At 36.6% G+C, this 24,344-nt stretch overlaps 1 protein-coding gene across 3 annotated transcripts in view; it reads left to right on the top strand.

Annotated features, from left to right (window-relative positions):
• Positions 1-24,344, top strand: part of LOC145689537 (ectonucleoside triphosphate diphosphohydrolase 1-like) — a 367,616-nt gene that overhangs the window by 251,770 nt on the left and 91,502 nt on the right. For all 3 annotated transcript variants that reach the window (XM_081763715.1, XM_081763726.1, XM_081763720.1), the window contains 3 exons: positions 10,933-11,050; positions 19,671-19,818; positions 20,323-20,488. In XM_081763715.1, the coding sequence (XP_081619841.1) occupies positions 10,933-11,050; positions 19,671-19,818; positions 20,323-20,488 (432 nt within the window). The remainder of the gene's footprint in view (positions 1-10,932; positions 11,051-19,670; positions 19,819-20,322; positions 20,489-24,344) is intronic.

Raw genomic sequence — 24,344 nt, 5'->3', positions numbered from 1 at the left:
ATGGTATAGAATCGTTACCGGAGACGAGACGTAAATGTATCTCGGTCAGGCCACGAACTTTCCAATCCACCCTCGTTTCTTTCCTTATGTTGTTTTATGTATATTATGTAATAAAAATATCTTGCAGCTTTATTCCTAATTTGGGGAAATATTATTTAGATTTAGATGACAGTTATTCGAATTTGTGAATCATGTCGGTTATTGCATTTATGTTATTCTTAAAATTGAATCTAGCTTGTGGAGAACAGCGTTCGTTCCATCGGACTTGGACTACGCTATACTGTCAGATGCTTCGAGTATTAATTTCCAAAATTATGTTTTGGTGGCGACTAGTTTCGAGCCGGTGTCGCCTCGCGTTTATCATGTTCCCAGTTATCATAGAAGCGGGTCTTACATCAATCTATGTATATGTTTCGCATATGGGACTCCATCAGCATAAACAAAGGATTGATTTATTCGATGGGCTGTAGATGTCGAATTAAACTTTGCCTGTTAGGTGATGGGAGAAATACGGAACTGACTGATTACTATTATCCCTCAGAGATTTTAAGTAACTTGGATCTGGAGTGGAACAGGAGAAGAACAGTTTATGGACTTACTTAGTGCTCCACTGATTACACTACACTTGCAAAACATTCCAGCTGCTATTACAGAATTAAAAGAGTCCGCGGATCGTAAAGTAGGGATCTGGGTCCTAATAAATTGCCTATTTTGAAAATTACCATATTGATGTTACTTAGTTATTTGAAGAAAAAGAAAGTGTGAGTCAGGCGCGCACCCAGAAGTTTTTGTCCAAAGATTTTTTATGCGGGTCCAATACTACAAGATAATAATGTTACGTCTATGTAATATTGAACAGATATTCTATACCTGAACATACGATAAGTAATGCTATTTATATTCTTAGAAAAATGTATAGAAGTAGGTTTTATATAAGAAAAGAAAGTTGAGTTGATTTGGAGTTTAACGTCCCTTTCAGCAACTAGGCTATATGAGACGGAACTTGCTAATTAACGTGAAATCCGAACAACATGAGCTCGCGCCAGGAATCGAACCTGCGTCTCCCACGTTACAGGCGCGTACACAACCGCTTAGCGACGAAGGAGCTCAAGAATATATTATATATATATATATATATATATATATATATATATATATATATATATATATATATATATATATATATATATAAATATATAATTTTTTTTTTTAGTTTTGGTCAAGTGTAAGATCAAGTCTTCATGGTACATCAATCATTTCTGTGCTAAACAAGTATAGTTTTATGAAGAAATATATGTTAAATTACAAAGTTTTTTTTGTTTTTTCTCTTTTTTTTGGGGGGGGGGAGAGAGTATCCGGCCGGACCCGGTGGACCACCACGCAAGTGCGCCCCTGGTGTGAGTAAACGTAGTAAATACCGTTGATGATTAATGTATACCATAAAATGTTGACCACTATCTTAACCTATATTCCTAAAAAAATGATATAAATTAGAATATTAAATATAGTTTGAGCTCTTTAATAGGTATAACGTATAAGAGTATAACATTTTGATCTTGTATTTAATTCGGCCTTTGCGAATCTAGCTTATTACAAGATTTATAGTCCTAACGTTTGAAACTACTTATATGTAATTTTGGTTTAACTTATAAATTTAGGTCATTCGTTAGACTGGTGTTGCAAAATTCGAAGTTCAGTTCAGTAGGGTAGTTGTAGTTGCTTTGAACTGCTAGACAAAATAGAATATTATCTGTTCTTTCTACTTTTACTATTTAATTTTGCGATTACACTGAATTGTGTAAAAGACCAAATCCTTTATAATGTGGAACAGTAAATGTTAATATGTTTACCACATTTAACGTCCAGAGAAAAGAAATAAACCAACTTGGAGGTTTCTGATGGTGATGGGTCATTCAATGCCTTCTAAGGATATGCAGTGACGAAATAACTGCATGAAAAGTAACCGATACTTAATAGTCATTGAGTAACTAAGTGCAGATCACAATCGAGTCTTACGTAATACTCATGAGTCATCAAATCTACTCAAGGTGAAACTGCTAAGCAGAAGCATTGTTGTTGCTATTTACCGTCACCTAATTAACTCCTCTCCAAAAGTTCCAGTCTTGTTTGGAATGATCAGTTTGTTTTAATGTGTGGAACTAGTCAGAATTGTTATATACGAAATGTTTGCTTTTACATACTAATCGAGAGGTCGTAATTTTATTACTCTGTTGTTGGTGTATTGAAAATCTTAGTGTCTGCTTCCTGATTCGTGTACATATATTGATGATGTCAAGATTTGGCATTAATAGATTTCGCTATGCCACATTTTGCAACCATGTGAATATTTTCAGAAGTTCAACAACATAAATAAATATGAAGAATATTCAAATTGTTTCTTCAGAATAACCTCGTGCGAAATTTTCACGAAGTACTGTAGTATATACCTATTAACACATTATTAACATAATGAAAAGGAAGTACAAATTTTAACAAACTAATGACATAACAGGTTAATTGTTCATGTGTTGTGCACATGATCTGTAGATTGTATGTGCATTCGTTCCTTTGTTTATAGTGATACACTTTCCGCTTGCAATTTCAAATTACAAATTTTAACTTCGAAGTATAGGTAAATATTGTTTTAATTGTAAGTTCAAATTAAATAAAGAGGAAGAGGAGAAATTATACTAGTAGTACCAGTCCATTTTACTGTATATCCCACAACGGGAAATATAGAGACTTGTTCTCTAATGTTCTCTAAAACTATTAAAAACGTGGTTTTCAATCTTGCATTAATTTTCGATTAAGCACTGTTTTGACGTGCCAATTTAATTTTTCATTGACATATCGTTATTTTTCATTAACACATACATAGCTATACAGAACATGAATCTTAAAAGGGAGTACACTCATCCTTCGATTTAACAGACTAGGAAGCAGAGGGCTAATCTGGAACAGCCGATTCAGTCTGAAAGTTCAGATTTCAGACATGTAGGCAGGAGTTTATTTTGGGAGAAGTTCAAAGTTTTGGATGGTTTTTAAATTAAATTTGAGGATAAAAGTTATAAAAATCAACTCCTAAAATTATATTAAATTTGCATAAAAGAAAGAATTTCGGGGAGGAGGGCGGTTCGTACCTCCAGGCTCCACTCCTTGTATAAACTTGCCTTAAACTACAGTACTGTATGTTCCTTTTATATATATATATATATATATATATATATATATATATATATATATATATATATATATATATATATATATATATAAAATGAAATTGTGGGTATTAGCTACTGCATACTTAGTTTCGGAAATTACGAACAATCGGCAACATCGAACCGTTATTTTCCGCTTTTAGTCTGTTAAACGAGTGTACTTTCTAATCTCCCTTACAAGCAATGTACAGAACAAGGCACAATCAGATCCGACTCAAACTTCGCCCAGAGAACACATAATAGAAAAGAAGAAAAAAATGCTAAATTGGAGCTGCCCCCATCCAGAAACACCGGAGATATGCTCCGCAACATAACGCACCACGCGACAATATGATATAAGGTAAACATCGCAAGATACCAGTTTATGTTGGAAACGGAAAGGATGGGCAGCACCAAGATATCAAAATAATTGATATGCTATAACACTGACTTGGCGGCCATCTTGAAAGCCGCCATCTTGGATATAGCGTAAGGTATTGAAATGAGAAGCGGGGTGTATGATATATCAATGTAAGGTAAAATGCAAAAGGAAGACCAATGATATAACCGCGAAAAACATATGTGTAATGGTATGGACGGGACGAAGTGTAGAAGACTCGGGCAAAACAAACGTGTAATCGAAGGGCAGAATAACAGGGCAAGACCCCACGATAAATGGTACGCAACAAGTAACTGCAAAAGTGTCTGTGCATGGAAGTGCATCCGCCTTGACAGATTATGCCTTCCGAGGATATTGGTGCCTTTCTCTGATGTTGTGACTGTTTGGGACCGTCGTGAAACAGTGTAGCAAACCGTGCAAAGGAAAAGATACATTCGTAAAGAAATGTAAGCTAGAACAGGGCTGACTTTTCTCATCCGTACGCATTTTGTTTCAGATAGTGTTGTTTAAACAAACGTGGGCCGAAATGTCCCTTGTTCACACGAAACAGCAAGAAAATTGAACAAGAAACGTCGTCCAGGAGTGGGCTTCAATCACAGGTAGGTCGCGCTTTTGATCACCAATCCAAGATGATATGTCCTACACTCCGGAGTGAGGTGCCGAATTGCTGTTCCATAAGAGGTAGTCCTTTGTAGATTATGTAGTCTCCAAACGAGTGATCGTATCGCGGGTTGCAATTGTGGTTTTCACTGTTCCAAACGGAATCCCAATATCCTCGGAAGGCATAATCTGTCAAGGCGGATGCACTTCCATGCACAGACACTGTTGCAGTTACTTGTCGCGTACCATTTATCGTGGAGTCTTGCCCTATTATTCTGCCCTTCGAATACACGTTTGTTTTGTCCGAGTCTTCTACACTTCGTCCCGTCCATATCATTACACATATGTTTTTCGCGGTTACATCATTGGTCTTCCTTTTGCATTTTACCTTACATTGATATATCATACACCCCGCTTCTCATTTCCATACCTTACGCTATATCCAAGATGGCCGCCAAGTCAGTGTTATAGCATATCAATTATCTTGATATCCTGGTGCTGCCCATCCTTTCTGTTTCCGACATAAACGGGTATCTTGCGACGTTTACCTTATATCATATTGTCGCGTGGTGCGTTAAGTTGCGGAGCATATCTCCGGTGTTCCTAGATGGGGGCAGCTCTAATTTGGCATTTTTTTCTTCTTTTCTATTATATGTTCTCTGGGCGAAGTTTGAGTCGGATCTGATTGTGCCTTGTTCTGTACGTTGTTTGTTATTAAGTGGAAAGTTAAGAAGTACTCGCATATAGCTTGTGGTTTTCAAGCTATATTTTTAATTAAAATGCAAATAAGTTCCTGACTAAAATAATTTACTCTTGAAGAATTTTCGTCATCGACCAATCATCCCCGACAGTTTTTGACTATCCCTTCATAATTTACATCCCTACATGAGACTATCACAGTCTGCATAATTTAATAGTTTTGCAAAGCTGTGATAGAGAATTTTTACAATGTAAACTTCCAAGTAAAATTTCACAACTGAATCCCAAGTTGTTATATAATCCCCAACGAAAGTACATCCCATTTGTAAACAAAAACATAATTTGAGATTTTAAATTGAGAAGAGAGAGCGGGAAGATGCAATATTCTTCACCAGTAAAAGAGTTTCAGGGTTTTTAAAAATAGTATATTACTGTACCCTTCTGTACAAATTGATTAAAAACTATGTATTTTTCAGTCTCAGGAAGGCATTGCCCTCTCCCGCCCGTCCCAAATAACGCCCTGTCTTGACTTTCGAACGACGATAAATGGTGATCTTGAAAAAACTAAATTCCGAATTTCAACGGATTTACAAGTTTCATGGTGCCTACATATCGAGAAAGTTATTTCTTGATGTTTGTCCATCCTGATGTGTATATATATATATATATATATATATATATATATACTTAGGTAAAAGCCATACCATTCAACGTATCTGAACCAAATTTGAAATTTAGGATTTTTAAAAATCTTCCAAAATTTCATTTTTTAAAATTTTCCCACCCCCTAAAATAAGAGTAGTTTTCTAAAGGGTAAAAATAAATTTCATCTTCTCGGAAACGGTTCTAACGATTTTGTGTATTTTTCATAAATCGATATTTCATTAACAACTTTATATATAGTATATAATTTGATTTTCTGGGAAACATCCAGAAGGGTAGCTTGTTTTTTGTAGATGAGTTGTTTTCGGACAATTTTTGCGGAATGCAATTTTATGTATATTTCGTAAATATGTTAATTTTGTTCCATTAACAAACCTAAATATATTATAAGCTGATTTTCATCTAAAAGCTCATAAGGGGTAGTTTACTCTTGGAGTGAGCTTTTCTGGGACGAGTTTCTCAACAATAACTCATGCAATTTTGTTCATATTTCACAAATAAATGTTCCATTAATTAAACAAATCATTTTTCGTTAAGAAGTTTACAAGGAGTAGTTTATCCATGGGATGAGTTTTTCCGGATGATTTAAAAAAGACCCAGGGAATTTTGTACATATTTCAGAAATAAGTGTTCCATGATGTAAATATTTTTTAATTTAAAAATTCTAAAGAGAGAGCCTACTTTTTCAAAACAATGTTCTCAAAAACTGTTCAGTTGATTTTGTTCTTGTTTAATAAACAAATATTTCATTAGTGATTCTATGTGACGTGAAATTCCACAGCAGGTAGGTGGGTAAATTTTCTTTTATACAAAGTTGTGTGAAAACACCTATTACAGTATAATTATCTTCTATTTCGTGAATAAAATATTTATGTGATAACTATTGCATGATATGATTCAATTTAAGAAGTAAGAGCAAGAAAGTTTAGTCCAGTGGCCCGTACCTTGTATTAAATATTATTTTGATAACATTGAAACGAATAGACCAATGTGAATGCAGTTTGTTTGGGCAACATAATGTTCTGTATGTTGTACTTTATGAAGATCGTACTCCAATCAATTTATCATATAAGTGCTGAGCAGGGAATGCATGTGGAATGGGTGTCTACTTTACTGTCCACTATACCTTTGTAATCTAGATTGTAGAAAACGTTATTTTAGTGCTTACATCTATACTAACTACGTAGAACTGGGGTTAGTAGTAGGGTTACATGATAACAGATTGTCGAAAAATTTAAGCTTATCAATTTCTTTCTTCGATAGTTTGATACTTAAAAATCCGATCGAAATATTGCGTAGCTATAATCGAAATAACCGAATGTTTACGTAGGACAGATGGCTTAGATTCAGTTCCAAGCGGTTGTGCAGGATACATCATTCTAGAAAGCCAAAAACTTGGATACGATTTTTTTTTTTTTTTTTTTTTTTAAGCTTTGCTCGTTCATGTGTGCAGATTTATGTTTCATTGATTGTAACAGTTGGATCTGTGTGTGCTTCAAAAATAATAAATAAATAAAAATATTGCTTTGGTCTTCTATAAAATTGATCCTTCTTTTGATGATGTTGCTTAACTCTACGGAATGAAATTCAACATTTAATGTTCTTCGTATTTCTAAAGCACGTTTGAAATCTATTTTGTTCATATCCTTAGATTCATTTGCAACGAATTTGTGCTGTGTTCAAGGATGGTAAACAAGAGCGTGATTATTGTCGTGTGAAACATGTGTCTAGTTAAAAAAAAAATCTTGGGCGTATATACGATGGTAGGGTGTCGTTCATTGTTCTGTATTACAATGACCTTACGTATGAACGTTGTTTTCCCATCCATGACCAGTGATTGTGAACAAAGCTAAATTCTTCTTATACTAACGATTTCCGATTGACTTGTCAAAGTCATGTTCAAAAGTGAAGGTAATTTACGCTAGAATCACGTGATTCGCAGTAGTTATTGTTGTATGTTATTATTACCTCTAAAGGAAAAAAAAAAAAAAGTGGCGAAGCAGTGCGGCGGCTTCTGGCACTCATGCTTTGGGGTGATGTGTGGTTAGCATATCGACTTCCCTTGCCGTTAATGCTGGCTTCCTAGACCAGAGTTCGCTACTTCTTTCTGTTAAGTAGCTCCGCAACTGTCCTGACGGCGCAATACCAATACAATCTGGTGAGAGCGAAGCGCTACCCATCTTTCCTCTGTCCGGACTTCGCTGATCTCAAGCGATATTTTAGTGCAGCTAAGGTGTTAGCGTGCTTGTATTATCGTCTATGGAAATCCAGTATGATTAGTTCTTTCTATAAATATTACCTTGAGCTCAAGAGGAGACACGTGATTAGTATATTCTATTCATGAGGTCTCGAGTTTAATCTTTGATCTGAACTACAAGTGATTCAAATCCCATGTTAAAACTGTTCGCTTCCTGTCTCATATAACCTCTGTGCTAAAAAAAAAAAAAAAAAAGAATAAATCGATTAGTTCCAAAGTGATTCATTACTTGAGAAGCAGGGGGCGTTCAGGAATGATTGGTAGTACATTTTTGTTTCCACAGGAACAATTTATTGAACAAACAATTACAGTTTATTTTAGAGGTATTCCCCGGTAATGCCTATGCACCTTTGCCACCGTTCTGGAAGCTTCCTTATTTGTGTAGCAAACCATTCTTTGGGGGTATCTCTCTGCCACTGGCGGACAAATGCGTGGAGTTCATCATTTGTGCTGAACTTTTTACCTCTCATGCCCTCTTTCATTGTGTCGAATAAAGCATAGTCGCTAGGAGCCAGATCCGGCGAATATGGAGGATGCAGTACACTAAACCCTAGTTCGTACACTTTGGCAATTGTCTGGCGACTGACATGTGGCCGTGCATTGTCGTGTTGGACAAGAACGCCACGGCTCCATTTTCCTTGTCGGCGTTGTTGAATGCGGCGGTGGAGTCTATGCAGTGAACTGCAGTAACTCTCACTGTCGATGGACGTATTGGGAGGGAGCTATTCCACCAGCAGTATCTCCTCCTGATCCCAGAAAACGGTCGCCATTTGGTTCCGCACGAATAGTCTCATCCGTGCCTTCTTGGGACGAGGGCTTCCAGTATGCCTCCATTCCATGGACTGGCATTTCTTTTCTGGAGTCTTGTAGAGGAACCAAGTTTCGTCGACGGTGACCAGACGCTCAAAGAACTCGCTCGGATTTTCACTGTAGTGTTGCATCAACTGCTGGCAAATCTCCACACTCTTTTGTTTCTGTGCAACGGTGAGATCATGAGGCATCCATTGTGCACACATCTTGTTCAGTTTTAAATCCTCATGAATGATAGTGTAGAGATAATCCCGTGATAGACCTGTTTCTTTCTCTAGTTCATCAAACGTAATTCTCTTGTGCTCCATTATCAAATCATTCACTCACGCGGCATTGCTTGGTCTGCGTGCAGTTGCAGGACGCCCAGTGCTTTTGTTTTTTGCAGCACTGTCTTTTCCTTCTTTGAATTCGGATACCAAACGAAACACGGATCTGCGACTTGGTGCTGTGTCTCCACATACAGCTAATAATCTGTTGTGGATGTCTGAAGTATTCACTCCTTCCCTCCAGGGAAACCACACTGTCCACCGTTGCCCATGTGTGTCTGCTTCCATGCTGTCTTTTTGCTGTCCACCAGCGTCCTGGCAAGTTGGAACAACTGCTGCTACAATGTGCTACCTACGAAAAAAAAAAAAAAAAACATTTAGTGGGGTTTGATAATACTATAGTCTATCTTCATGCATACATCAACGAACATTTCAAACTGCTACTTGGTACCAGTTATAGGGAGGAGTGCAAATCATTATTGGACGAACTAAATACTTCACTCATCGTTCAGCATAATTTTATGGTCTCGCTGTTAAAGAAGTATTTATTACTCCACAACTTGATCTCATAATTGATTTTACGTTTAGGAATTGAGTATAGTTTTAGGCTTTAACTGATAATTCATTTTTTAAAAAAATAATATTTATTTAATCAAATCTTTCAAGTTGTGGATATTCAACTGGTAACAAGATTCTACCTTACATTTTGAGTTTAGCATTCCTTTCAGCAGCGAGGTTATATGGGACGTGGACCTATAATTTAACACGGGATCCGATCCACATGAACTCTTTCCGAGAATCAAACCCGGGTCTTCCACGCCAAAGGCGCGTACACTAACCGCTTGGTCACGAGGGAACTCTCTACCTTAGAGCTTATATATATATATATATATATATATATATATATATATATATATATATGTGTGTGTGTGTGTATGCTTATCAAAATAATAGATATACCTAATAAAAGTACAACTTATTAGATTATAGTGTTGGGACCACCTTTCGCCCTCAGAACAGCTCTGATACAGGCTAGGAGAGGTGTTCAACTTCATGCTGATGTTCCTCAAAGCACGCCACAACAGCTCCAAGTGTGTGAATGGTCATGTTGTCATCCTGGAATGTGACGGCATTGCCCAGAAACAACATCTGGACTATAAGATGCACATGGTCCCCTAAATAGCGACATAATCATGGCCAGTGATGCGACCAGTCAGCATCAACACAGCATCCACTGTAAACCAGGATATTGCGGCCCACGGCATGTTTCATGCTTTGCCGGAGTCACTGCGGATCATACATCTCTTTGGACGTCCCTCACACGTTAACTGATGCAAGGTTTGAAATAAGGCAAACAATGACTCATCCAACCATACGACATCTTTACAGTCATCAACGATCCATGTTGCATGTACGCCGCACCACTGACGTTGTACTAATGCGTTATAGTCCCTTATTAGTGGCTTCTTTCGTACAACCCGACTCCATGTATCTATTTCATGTAACTTACTGAGACATAGGTTGTGGGAGATGCTGCTTGAGTTTATTCGTCACTTGCATTGCAATCACAAACTGTCCTGAGTGTCAGTTGCCTTAACGCTCGGCGAGACCGTCACTAAGGGTTTCTTCCGACCATTATTCCTCTTCGCGGATGTGGTTTTGCCTTGAGTTTTGTAGATCATCATCGCCTTGTGACATACCCAACACGCTTGCTACTTTCGTCACGCTCGCACCACGTAACCGAGTGCCAATAATGTCTTCCGTCTGTTCTGTTCACCGGATACTGCTGTTCTATTGCTCCTCATGTGGTACGGAATTTTCCATAGCACACCACCACCAAAACATCCCGTCGTTGCAATCGCCACCTAAGCTTCGCCAACCTAATGCCTGACGTGTTCCCAACTATTTTTTATTTTAATTATTTTGATAATATCAGTGTTTTTTAAACTATTTTTGTCTTCAAAGTTTCAGGAGTTGAATAAAAATGTCAATCGGTGTTAGTTTTCTGCTAATGCATGATGTATTCTGTTTTTATTGCAGTATGGTATTATATTTGATGCTGGGTCCACTCATACGCAGATGCTTGTGTATTCATGGGAAGCAAATAAGTGGATGGGAACGGGTATTGTTAAGCAAGTGGATAGTTGTAATATGGATGGTAAGTGTATTTACATACATATTAATTTCTTTGTCTGGAAAACAGGCTTCACTCTGTATCAACGCAACGTATAATTAGCATTTTAGTTGGCGATAATCAGCATAGCAGTCATAATTGCTTACTGATCTTTTGTGGTGCGTTGCGATCTACAAATTTAATACCGATACAAGATAAGGTCCATTGTATTTTGATTATTGAAGGCAATATTGTTTTTAAAAAAAAAAAAAATTAAAAAAACGTAATAGTCAGTAAGGAGGAAAAAAAGAACTTAGAAGCCTGATTTTGTTGTCCGTATTTATTGCTATGTATTTAGTTTCAGGTTGTGAGGTTGAATGTCCTGTAATTTAAAAAAATCGTTTCAATGGCTATTCCTTTGATGCTTAGTGAGAAGACAGTTAGGTTAATCTCTAACAAGACAGCGAGCGCGAAAATCATTTGGCGTCTAAGGAGGAACCTGTAGATAGTGAACACTTGCAGTCATTCTTGTCTTGTAAAGTAAAAAATTCACCAGACATTGGAGGCACCAACGATCCCAATCATTCAATTTTATTGGCTACCCTGGTAGGTAAAGTGATTTTCATTGTGTCATACCAGTGGTCGATTGATGGTATACATGTTGTGAAGCCAGCGTTGCCAGACTCTTCGTTCCCACGTACGTCTCGCACAACTACTCTTAACATCTGCTCATTGCTGATAACGTGCTCAGGTTATATTCAACGATAAAGTCATTCAAAACCTAAGCACTAGTCTTACACTGTTTAAAAATAGCTTTCGTGAAAGTAGGAATGCTATATTTCGAAAGTGAAAACTCGAGGCATTGTGTTTCCAGCTTTAAAATGCACGAAATAAAAGGGATAAAGTTGCATTCACTTTCTTATACTGGTATATTAAATATAAAAACCTAAAGCAAAGTATTTTTTAAAAAATCAACATAAATAAATAAATAAAAAATAAAAAATAAAATCTCACATTATTGAGAGATTTCTGTTTCTTGTGCTTCGGGCGTGCATATGAGTATTTACTTGAATCCTGCAGTTATTGAAGTAATTTTGTGTCTTTAAGTATTGTGTAATGAAACTGTACACATGACAGATTAGTAAACATGATCTCCACCGTAATACATGCTTCAATCGTGTCGATGTCCAGTTAATAGTTTCGTCTGCCCATAATGAATTTATATTTGAAAACACACGGAGACGTTGGCCCCTTAAAGAGCAAGGGCAAATTCTGCCACAGACGAAAGTACTGAAACATCGATTCCTTTCTTATGAAATGTTTTCTATACACAAATCATTTGGACTGGAATTCCATAGCGCTCTCTAGAATTCTATTACTTTTTCGATGTATTATATGCTTAAAGTACTGCCGTCATCTGTATGAATGTCTACATTTTTAAAACAACGGCCAACGACAATGTAGCTGCTGCTCATCCTGATACAGTGTCTTATTAGGTCAAATAAAGCGAAGATAACGATGTAAAATCTTCAACAGGATTTTTTTTGACAACCATGCTTCAATATAACTAATGCACATATCATGGAACTTGACACAGTGGTGGTGAAATGTTACTTCCTTAATATCGAGGTTGTTCTTGCAATATATGGAGTAGTGACTTTTTTTTTTATGTAGAAAATATTCATTTTTCCTACCTCTAAATCTGTCAATAAGTCCGTGAAGGTCAGAGAGAAGTTCAACAAAACTGTTTTTCTCTTGTTCGCCGAAAACCAGAACATTTATGCATAAATTCCGGAACGTTGGGACACAGATGTCGATTCCGGTACGTGTAGCATCCTTACGTAAAAGGTTACTGGAATATCTATTGAATACCAATTTTATGATTATTGGAACTTGAACAGCTGTCATATCTTTAAACAGCAAATTCGTCGATGTTTAGATTCATGTTCCATACTTCGTCGATGGTGATAAAATTTGACTCCATAATAAAGCTGTATGATCTAGGTATTTTGTGTGTTCTTGCCTATTTTTTTTTTTTTTTTTTTTTCAGTTCCATGCCATATATATACACCTAGGTATAACAGAAGAGAGCGAGAGAATGAAACTCTTGTTTTGTATTAAAATTTGCATGGAGTATGACATGTTAGACTCGCAGAATAGACGTGTTAAGATGGGTTGCCACGTTAGACGAACTTGTAGCTGTCATAAAAAAAATTCTTGAAACCCTACCATATTTCACCATGTACACATAGTCTTGAAAGGGTCATAAAACATTTTTTCCACCTTGCAAGGAGTCGAACAGAGTGCAACTTTCTGGGATGTCTTGCTTGCTACCTGCTATCGCCCTCCCGCTGACATAAAGGAAAAACCAGTTTCGCCGCTTCCGAAACAACGTATTCTTTTGGACAGGGAGGGAAAGTGCGCCAAAATACACGTTTTTAATGAGGAGGTTCACTGTTTGTCCACTAGAGTGCAGTGCTGCATGGGTGGTCATACCTTTCTTGCTTACAAAAAGTTGTAAAATCTAAACAGTAGATAGAAAGATCGGGTAGCAAGGTCTTTTTTATGACAGCTACAAGATTCATGTAAAATGGAAACGTACCATTAGCCACCAAACCAACTGCAACACAGGCTGTTCTGATACAAACCTGACAAACAGAGTATTCTTACATGCCTCTTTCCGTATTTTGTGGTTTCTTAATCACTTTGTGATTTGTCATTAAAATAACCTAAACAAATACATTTTTAGAATTGATACAATTTCATAATTCATATATGAAAATGGTTATACATACCCAATAATAAAGACATAATAACAATAGAAACATATACATAGCGTATACAGACTATCAGAAAGCATAAGACTCAATACCATGCTGTTTAAAAATGTATGGAATAAATTAGAAATTAACACACTTTATAGAAGACAACGTGAGGAGATGGAATACAACACTATATTTGACAGACAACTAGACAAAACTAGAGATAGAAGGTGTACAAATTAGAAGAGGAATATACCAAAAAAGATAGCCTAAGGTCACTGCTATTGTGTTTCAGGCCCAACTCACCGTCTGAATTACTGGGCAACACGAAGTACGGTTCCAACGTAAAACCAACCAACTAAACAGACTTAAAAATATCACGTCTGATGTATATGGATGATATTTTTACTGTATGCGAGCACAGAAAACCACTTAAGGAATATACTGGAGATTACTGAAAAGGTCTCGACACATGTAAGAATGAAATTTAGAATAGAAAATTTTAAAACATTACAGGTTAGCCAAGGAAAATAAATAATCAAAGAATATAAGTTAACCGCAGAAGAGACAATGGAAGTCAGCAGAAAGAAGTATACAGGTGCCTAGGTTTCAACCAATCGAGAAGAATAGTACAAAAACTAACGAAAAGAAATTAACACAAAATAACCAAGAAAGGGTGAAAGATACAAGCAAAACAAACGTTAACAGTAAGAACTTAAGTAAAGCTATTAATACGTTTGGAATATCGATTCTAACGTACTCATTTGAAGTAATAATATGAACAGAGAACAAACTAGCAGATATTGAAAGGAAAACTAGAACTATATTAACAGAGAATAGAATACTACACCCACAAGCGGATATAGAAAGAGTATTACTGCCAATTAAGGAAAGAGGATGAGGACTTACATTACAAGCAAATTAAAATGTAAAAAAAATACTTCCTCGAAAAAAAAATGAAAATACAGAGTGCAATAGTAGCAGCGGACCACAACTATACACCATTTCATATAAGCTAGACGGAGGAAACGAAAGTAATACCATTACTAAACAACAGAGAACATAATGTGAAAAAAAGCATTACATAAACGATTCCCAGAACATGTAGACAGAAACACAACACTACAATGGATGGAAATATTAGATTTATATCCAGAGACAGAAGGCTTCATGCAAGGAATACAAGATCAGGCAATAAAAATGCAACACTACTGAAAACATATTCTAAAGACGAAGATAGCACAAGATTACAAATGCGTAAGATGTCGAACACGTCTAGAAACAATATAACATATCACAAGTGGATGCCCAATGATGATACAAACTAAATACAAGGTAAGACACGACAGGGTGGCATAAATCATACATCAAGGAATAGGAATGAAATAGAAAATTATACCAAAAGAAGTACCATTTTACAGATATCAACTGAAAACCATATTAGAAACAATCACAAATTGCACTGGGACGGAACAATACTAACCGACAAAGAAATATACCATAACAGGCCAGACATCACAGTAATAAGCAGAGAAATAGAAGAGGTACTTCTAGTAAACATCACAATATCAAATACAATAAACCTGCAGAAAGTATCAAACCGAGCGATTATAATTTATTCTGGGTTTGAGTCCCTGAGGGACAATATTTACTGCTAACCAGCTAAGGTCTCTGTTCAGACGGCGTTTACATACAACCAAAGCAAATAATTACTGAAGAAAGAATTGTAACCAATCGTTCATTTGCTCCTGATCGCTGTAGGGTTTATATTAATAATAATCGTCTCTAATTGATGATTCGGAATTGCAGGTTGGTTAAGAGTTACAACTGGTACGAAATATTTGCATCTTTACATGCAACACAATACATAGTGAAACATCTTTAATCACAGAAAGAGAAAAATTCCTGTGAGGCAAAGATATATTTGGTTATTCCAGTTTATATATATATATATATATATATATATATATATATATATATATATATATATATATATATATATATATATATATATATATATAAACAATACTTTCCACATAACGCATAAAGCACAGCCACAAAAAAAAAAAAAAAAAAAAATGAGAAAAAGAAAAATTGTAATAATAATATTTTTCAGCTGTCTTTAAAATACCCATCGATGTATTGCACTAATTATCATTTCACAATTTCACTTGCTATACTATTCACATATTGAAAGGGGAAAGGAGCAGCACCTTCCACGTAGTTATCGTCGTTGTAGCAATGTAAAAATTAATGGTTAATGTCGTCGGAAATGACAATTCCACAGTTCAATATGGTACTGAATATCCCGATTTTCTGTACTATGGCCATGTATGATGAGATTTCGGCTCGCACTAAAGCAAAGAGTCGTTTCTCAGAGTTTGGCTTTTACATTGTTCTTCAAAGCGGAGAAGTCCCGAAGGGTTGACAGCAATCTGCTTGGATACTCAAAGTAATCGAATAATTTTGCATACATAGGACACACACAAATTATGCTTCAATTAAAATATTTAGTCGTGGCAACTTTGATTCTGTTACCAAGCAACTCGTTTGCTGAGATGGTCGTCCCTCATACACCTCGAAATGTTTCAAAGTCACTATATGCAAATGTTTAAAACAATCACTAAAAGTTTATATAACATATATATAAACTGATTCAATTTAAATAATTTTTAATTAGCAATATTCCTGACTGGTGCCTGTTTTCCCGCATCTGGTGCAATGAAGAAATAGGATTGCAATGAAGGGATTCGTTGTTTTAATAACGAACTGAAATGATTTGAGGCATTGCAAAACCACGCTCAGGAATTCTAACTATCATTCTACTTACAGATTTCTGTAATTCCTGAATTTTATAGTTCCAATCTTTCGACTCTCTTGTGGAGTCTTGGTCACGGAGGTTAAAAACAGGAGGAAAAAGAATAGAAACATCAAGGAATAAAAAGGAATGGACTTACCAAGGGAAGAGCTGTGTTGTACAAGAAGCACATTGTCCAGTGCATCAGCGATCTCCAAATGAGGTGAAGCGAGCTAAATATGCCGCACTGTGGGAGCGAATACCGACCGTGGAAACCAGGTTCGTAAGAGCTGTTGGTAGTGTTCTAAAAGAGAGGTTAAGTGTTTCCAGCAGTGTACTCCTCGTCAAATTGACTGTGACGTTCTGATTTCAAATAAACCATGACGATATAGAGGGGCTCAGTTGTACAGCAAACGTAGTGATGGTATGGGAGGTTAGGTGGTCATTTAACAGAATCGTGTAATACAAAGTGTCCGCAGCACATCAATATTCGTGCCTTTGATCCATGAATGATGCATATGCATGTCAGCTCAGTTTCAAATGAGAGTAACATGCGGATGTACACTTCAACCGCCGGATCACTTCAGCTGCCATTGCGTATCGTACGTTGATCCCTTAACACGTAGAATAAATGTTATTCTCAGTGGTGTCAGCTATGATTATCTGCTACCGTTTGCGGACGTAGGACTACGATCGCGAATGCCACTTGCAAGAGCTTCTCTCATGGCTCGTCATCGTAATATGTGCCCTCTTGAGGATGGTTGGTTGATTGATTTGGAGTGTAATGCCCCTTTGCAGCTCTGAGTATATATCAGGCGGACACGACTGGTTAAAGTGAGACCTGAATTAGTATTCGGGGTTGTATCAGAGACTAGTATCGAACCGGTAAACGAACTCATGACCATGGTGCGTTATTCGCTACGAGGCAGTGCTTCTTGGAGTCACGAGAAATAATCAGAGGGATTAACGGCACAGCTTTCCGATTCTGCTTTGGTACTAATGATAGTTGTTTGCAGATGGGACATCGAGAGGGTGTGGAACATTTTCTACAGATCGGCAGCGAGACGTTGTACGAACCCGAGGCATCACGATGTTGGAAAGCATAACCATCAACGATTGTTTGCCTGGTCATCATACAGGAATCATTGGCCAGTGCAGCATTCAACAGAACATCATCTAACCCTTCTTTTGTCGTTCCTATACCGTCAGAAATGTGCTCTTTCAACAGGACAGCGGCTCCCTCCTCTCCCACACACACCACTCACGTTACCCATCGCGCTCTCCGTGCATGCGTTAACTTTCCTAGCTTCCATGGTCACAGATCTATCCCCTGTTGAGCATGCTTAGGATCCGATTGATGCCCGTCTGCAATGCTCAATAACCTTGCCCAATTTCTCCGTTAGGTGAAAGAAACGTGGAGCACTATTGCTCAAGATTATATTCGTTTTACGACTATCTCATGCAAGAGTTCAGGCCTCTGGAAGAGAGAACACACATGTTTTCTGACTTAACTTATACATCCTGTTCATTATGCATATGACCCTGTTCAGTATACAAACGATACTGAACCTGTAAGATTTCGCCTTGGAAATGCCCCTAACTGTTTATTTTTAGCAGTGTATAAACAGAGGCGAAAATGCTAAAACGATCATCACTACGGAATTATTAAGTTGTATTGAAATAGTGTGATTAAAATGTCCGTTAATGTGTTTTATTTCCAGAGGCCAGAAGGTAAATAAATAAATAAATAAATAAATAATAATAATAATAAATGAAAACTACAATACCTGCTTAGTCAAGGTAGTCTCTAGTTCCAGCCATACACTTTTGCCATCTTTCAACCAACTATTGGATTCCATGACAAAAGAAATCTGAAATGCAAAAAAGTCCTCAACGGTACGTTATCATCAGGAGAATTCTTCCTACCAAGAAGTGATCGAGATACCGGAAGAAGTAATAGTTGGAGAGAGAGGTGTTAAGAGAAGGGTCAGGAAGGGTTTCATACTACCACTCGTGGAGTATCTGCAACGTTCTTTGAGCGACGCGTAGACGTGAATTGTTCTGCAATATTGAAGACACCATCTGGTGCCCATTTCAAATGCTTGCGTACAAGTTTGAGGTGCATGTCATGGAATTCAGTATTGTAACAATCTGCAGTAATGGATTTACCTCAACGGAGAAAGAAATGTTGGAGTAATTCCACCACAAACCACAATACCAGTAACAACAATTGCTGTGGGTAGAAAAGTAGTTTTGAAGACACCCTGAACATTGAACGCGATTCAACCACTGCCCTAATCGTTTACGATTGTTGTAACAAATCTAATTTTTATCAGAAGTGACAATCCGATGAAGAAAACCTTCCTGGTTACTCCGTACACTCAGATTACTTCAAACCTCCAGTCGGTGATCCTTGTTGGTTGGTATCAATTCGTGTGGCAGTCCGTTTTTTTTTTTTTTTTTTTTCACCTTACCGATTATGTGACACTAGTATTGCCGTATGTCTAATTCACCTGCAATTTCACAAATACTTCTGAGGAGGGCCCACTTCCATCGTTTTCCTGGGCAGATCATAAGAACCCTTCTGTTGATCTGTGGCTTATTTTTAATTGTTTTGTCATCGGCACGAAGTTTCAAAAACCAACAGCGTATTGTGCGTTCATTCACTACTTTCCGCCCAAGTATACTGATGATTTTTTTCTTTCTTTTTCGTCTAGATGTGCAGAATGTCCCAGTTTGAATTCGGAAAGGATATTACTAATTGTGTTTTCTCTGTGGTACACTTTCACATAACCATGTTGAGCACTGAAATTGTGACGATGTACATCTGATCTCGGTACATCCATTGGTTACGTTACAGATTGGTTTCCCACCAGACGTAAAATCAGACGTTTAAGTTGCACCAACCCAATATAAGAAATAATTTATTTTTATCTGACTATTATTTTCCGTTCGTTAAAAGATAGATAAATAAGATAATTAATTTTGTCCGACCGGAGAACCGTGGTTGTTTTACACGAAGTTTTACAGGAGTTGCAGGTTAGTTTGAATTGTTTATATCCTCAGTAATGGGAAGCTTAGGATGGTTTTCTATTTATTTTTGTAGGAGGGATTGCCTCCTTAGGAAAAAAGAAGAGCAATGTCAGCACTTACTTAAGTGCATGTTTGAACAGAGGAGTTGCAGAAGTTCCTGATGTAGCGAAGTCAAACAGCCCTATATTTTTAGCTGCTACTGCTGGAATGAGGCTCTTAAAGTGAGTATATTATGTTTCCATAGTTAAAACAATAACTTTTGTTAATCTGTTCCGTTTCTATTTGTTACTAACCCAGCACAAGGTAAATAAGGATTGATGTTAATACTTTTATGATAAAGTTTCTGCGGTATCAGGAGTAATAATAATAAAAAAAATTGAGAAGTAAGAGATTAATGAGAAGTTAATCTAAAATTTAACAACATTTCACGGTATAGTTGCCAGTAATTGATCACAGTTACTTTATAATTGGGATTTTCAAGAAGATAATCAATTTCTAAACATATTGTAGTAATTTACAGGTAGTGAAGAGTTGGGTTGTATTTTTTCAGTGTTTTGAATACGTCAAAATAAGCGAAATACATGAAGTACAACAGTATTCTTACTAGTCAATTGGCACTAGACTTTAATAAAATCAGATTAAATACAAAATTTCGTAATGTGATTAAGTTTTATTTATGATGTTTACGATCAGTTTAATGTTTGTTACATGTTTTCATTTTATAGCATATCAAATCCTTCAGGAGTGGAGAAAATACTAGAAGATGTTAGAACATTATTCAATACTACTAACCTCAACTTTTCAGACACACACGTAAAAATTATTTCTGGTGAGGAGGAAGGGCTTTCAGGATGGACAAGTTCGAATTATCTCTTGGAAACATTAAAAAAGGTAATATTTTAATACACTCATGTACATATATGATTATTGACCATTGTAGACCTTAACATTACTGAACATCTGTAATCAGTTTTGGAGGTCAGACTTCGGAACACATATCTGCCTCCATCCTTGCAAACTTCATTGAATACTACGTTTCATGAGAAATTGTACAATTTTCCTCTGGAAACCATTTCTGATATATATGCCCCCATTACACGACGAATCAGAGCTGTTCTATAGGCTAACGGTGTCTCACGCCGAAGTTACAGTTCAGATGTGTCCGTTATTTTGATATATATATATATATATATATATATATATTGTAAAACTTTATCTCATATAGGTTGTAGGTAGAGCATTTAATAAAAAGAGCGTCAGGAATCGACTACCACTACCAGTTTTATTACAAAAGCTTCCACTATAAACGTATTTTCACAAAATATTATACAAAATAATCTCTCTAATATGAAAGGTTAGATATAGGTAGTCTTTGACCGTAAGGTCACAGACAGGATTTCCACAGAGCCCCGCGGCAGGCTAAGCAAATGGGAATTAAGGAACCAATGCTCCGTAGCAAGCAGAGGCGGGTTAAGTGGCCAACAGAGCCCCGTAGCAGGCTAAGCGGCGGAGATTAGGATTCCCAGACAGAGCCCCGTAGAAGGCTAAGCCAGGAGATAGGATAGGCGTAGTCCCGTAGCAAACTAGAGGCCTGGGGTTAGGTTACTCCAAAAGTCCCGTAGCAGACTAGAGGAGGGTCACCAGAAAACTGGTATCGAATTGCCTTTGTCCATTCAATTTGTAGAGTTCCTTGGGTGGCGGTGGCGCTGCTGCTTCGATGTCATCTTCTGCTCCCTAAGGGGGGCAGAAGCCGTCGTTTACATGTGACTGTAGATTCATCTGGTGGGAGATCCTCTTGCCGAACCACGTGGTGGTGTTTGTAAGCACTGATGCGTGGAATTGTTTGTTTACAACGTCACATAGGATATTACACTCCATGTCTTGTTTAAAAAATAAGCTGAAGGTTTATTTTTCTTTATATGAGGGTTGGTAACACTGAGGTATCACAAAAATCACTAAAAACAATAATACTTGCAACACTGAAAAAAATCACTTTTCGGAGCAGTAATAAGGTAGCGGAAGAAAGCACTAAACAGTTAATCTCTAATCACAGACACGATCGGTGCATATTATGTGACACTTCATTTCCCTCCAGGTAGGGCTGTTTCAAGCTTTGGCTTAATACACATATATTAGTTCACTTATAGTGAGTGGCATTGGAGTCTGTAATGTCAGTTGCTCCTTAGTCATATTATTGGTATTAAATGTGTCCATCGGAATTGGAGGAGATATTTCTAAGCGAGGCGTTTTGGATATTTTTGGTATTCGATGAAGATGGATATATAATATATATAAAATGATAAGAGTTACAAACACTAAAAAAAGTTGCTATTAAGACAGAGATATAAAGATAATTTATATCGGAAAGCCCGTTATGCGAACGGCGTGATTTCTTGAGCACCCTGTATAAGGTGTAAAAGTTTCTAAAATATTAGTACTAAACATATGTATTTCAATAAAATAATTTAATTTTAAATGCCAATGACGATGATAATGATGGTCCAGAATTCCTGGTCATCCTGTATAATGTAAGACATCCTGACTTTTGGAACATCCTGTATAATATTCAAGTTGCATAATGTCGGTGACAATATGTAGTTCACGGAGGAAAAGAAAAAAAAATATCGATGAAAATGTAGAATTATAAGTTAGCTGTCCTTGTAAAGATCAGTTGCCTTTTAAATGCGGAAATGCAAATCTCAGCATTCTTTCATTCAGCCGTAGAAGAAATAAATCAGTTTTTTGTAAAGTAAAGAGGAAATGAATGTTTGTATCGTAATGAAAAGTGTTCTTATCTGTCTGAAGTATTATCTTCTTTCTAGTGGTCAGTGCTTTAATTTTTATTTATTTATTTAAGAAGTGAGAATGATTAAATGTTTTATGCTATCCAATGTCCTTTGCCAATTGAGTTAAATAATTTAGATACGTTTATGTTCTCTTCTTGTGCTTTCGTTTTCGTGCTGCCAATTGAAAGAAGAGAAATATGTAAAAGATAGATATTCCAGATCATATAATATATCTTGCGCCCTGCTCTGCCTATTATACATTTTTATTATAAAATCTTCGCTCGTGTAGAAAATAAAAAGAAGTTATTTATTCTTGCTGTCTTCTTTATCTTCATAGTATGGCTTAATTCTATCCACTGAAATCTCCTGTATTGTTTGACAATATGAGTCTGGAAATTTGATCTTATAAAGATTAGGATTAACTCTTTCAATGATTTCTAGAGGTCCAATATATTTAGATGAGAAATATTCTGGTATCCCAATTTGACGATTGGGAAAAAATACAAGTACTTTCTGGCCCTTATCAAAATTAATTTGTTGATGTTTACGGTCGAAATATCTTCTCTGTTTGTTATAACTTGCGATTAAATTATCCTGTACGATCCCACGTATCTTATTTATATGTTACTTGTCGACGCTAACGCAATATCAGATATAGTTTTAGGTTCATATCCGTGCATGAGAAAAAAACTTGAATATTTAGTTCCAGCTTGTACGAATGTATTAATTGCGAATGTTATGTATGGAATTAGTTTTGGCCAGTGATTTTGATTTTCCTGTACAAAAAATGTAAGTGCGCTTTGTATGATTCTGTGGAATGTTTCCACTACACCCAGATTTTTGTGGTCATACGCTGGACAAAATTTAACTTCCAAATTGTAGAATTTTGCTAGGTTCTGCAGCCTCTTAGCGTTATGTACAGGGTGTCTGTCCAAATACAGGTATGAAAAATCTCCGTATTTAAGAATAATGTCATATATAAGAAATTTGCTCAATTTCTTCTGCTGTGATGTTGTCTACAACTCTGGTTACACAGTATCGCGTGGACATTTTAATAGCAGCTAGTATGTTTGAATTTTCCTTCTCCGATTGGAATTTTTCCAATTGAATCATACTGCCAGGCTGTCGCAATCGGTTTGGGAGGTGATGAAGCAATTGGCCCGCCGGCTTAACAGGTAACTTCTTGAGTCTTTAGCAGAGATTGCATGTCTTTATTCTATTTGCTATGTAAGCCTTCATATTAGGAAAATAGTATTTTCTGAGTGCCGATTGGTATGTTTTAGTATACCCAAAATGTGGTACCATTGGGTTGTTATGGATAGCATTAAACCATTTGCTTAGCAAAGATTTCGGCGCTCAAAGTAAATACAGCAGTCCTTTTTGGGGATGTTTCTGAGTTCTATATAAGAGTCCATTCTTAAGAGAAAAATATTTCGCAGCTTGGAGCGTAGACAATGTATTAGGCTTTTTATTGTCCAAATAGCGATGATGTCTGAAAATGAAGGATCCTTTCTTTGTTCATCCGCTAAATAGGGTAATGTCATAGGCTGGTCAATTTGAAAGGTGTGTTCCAATGAGTGGGAAGCAAAGACTTTAGCGTCTTCTGTGTCGGAGAAGTTATCAACTTCTTGATTCTCGCCCTGTTGTATATCTTGCTTGTCTTTTAAGCGGCTAAAATGTCTGCAGGATGCTGCTGACTTTTAATGTGTTGAATTTCAAAATTGTAATCCGCCAAGAATATTTTATAGTGACTAAATTTCCCGACTTTGTCCGGCTGGGTATTGAGTGAAGCCAAGTATTTAGCATCTATAAATAATTTAAATTTTCTATTTAGTAAGAAATATCGGAATTTTCGCAGGACATATATTAGTGCATATAGTTCTTTTTGCCATGTTCAGGCTCTTCTCTCGGTTTTGGTGAAACGGCGACTACAATAGGAAACAACACGTTCCTGATTGGTT

This window comes from Thermobia domestica, chromosome 1 (assembly GCF_964235325.1).
Source record: "Thermobia domestica chromosome 1, izTheDome1.hap1.1, whole genome shotgun sequence".
Lineage (NCBI taxonomy): Eukaryota > Metazoa > Arthropoda > Insecta > Zygentoma > Lepismatidae > Thermobia > Thermobia domestica.
The sequence above is the reverse complement of the archived record's forward strand: the minus strand, read 5'-3'. Positions and strand labels throughout refer to the sequence as shown.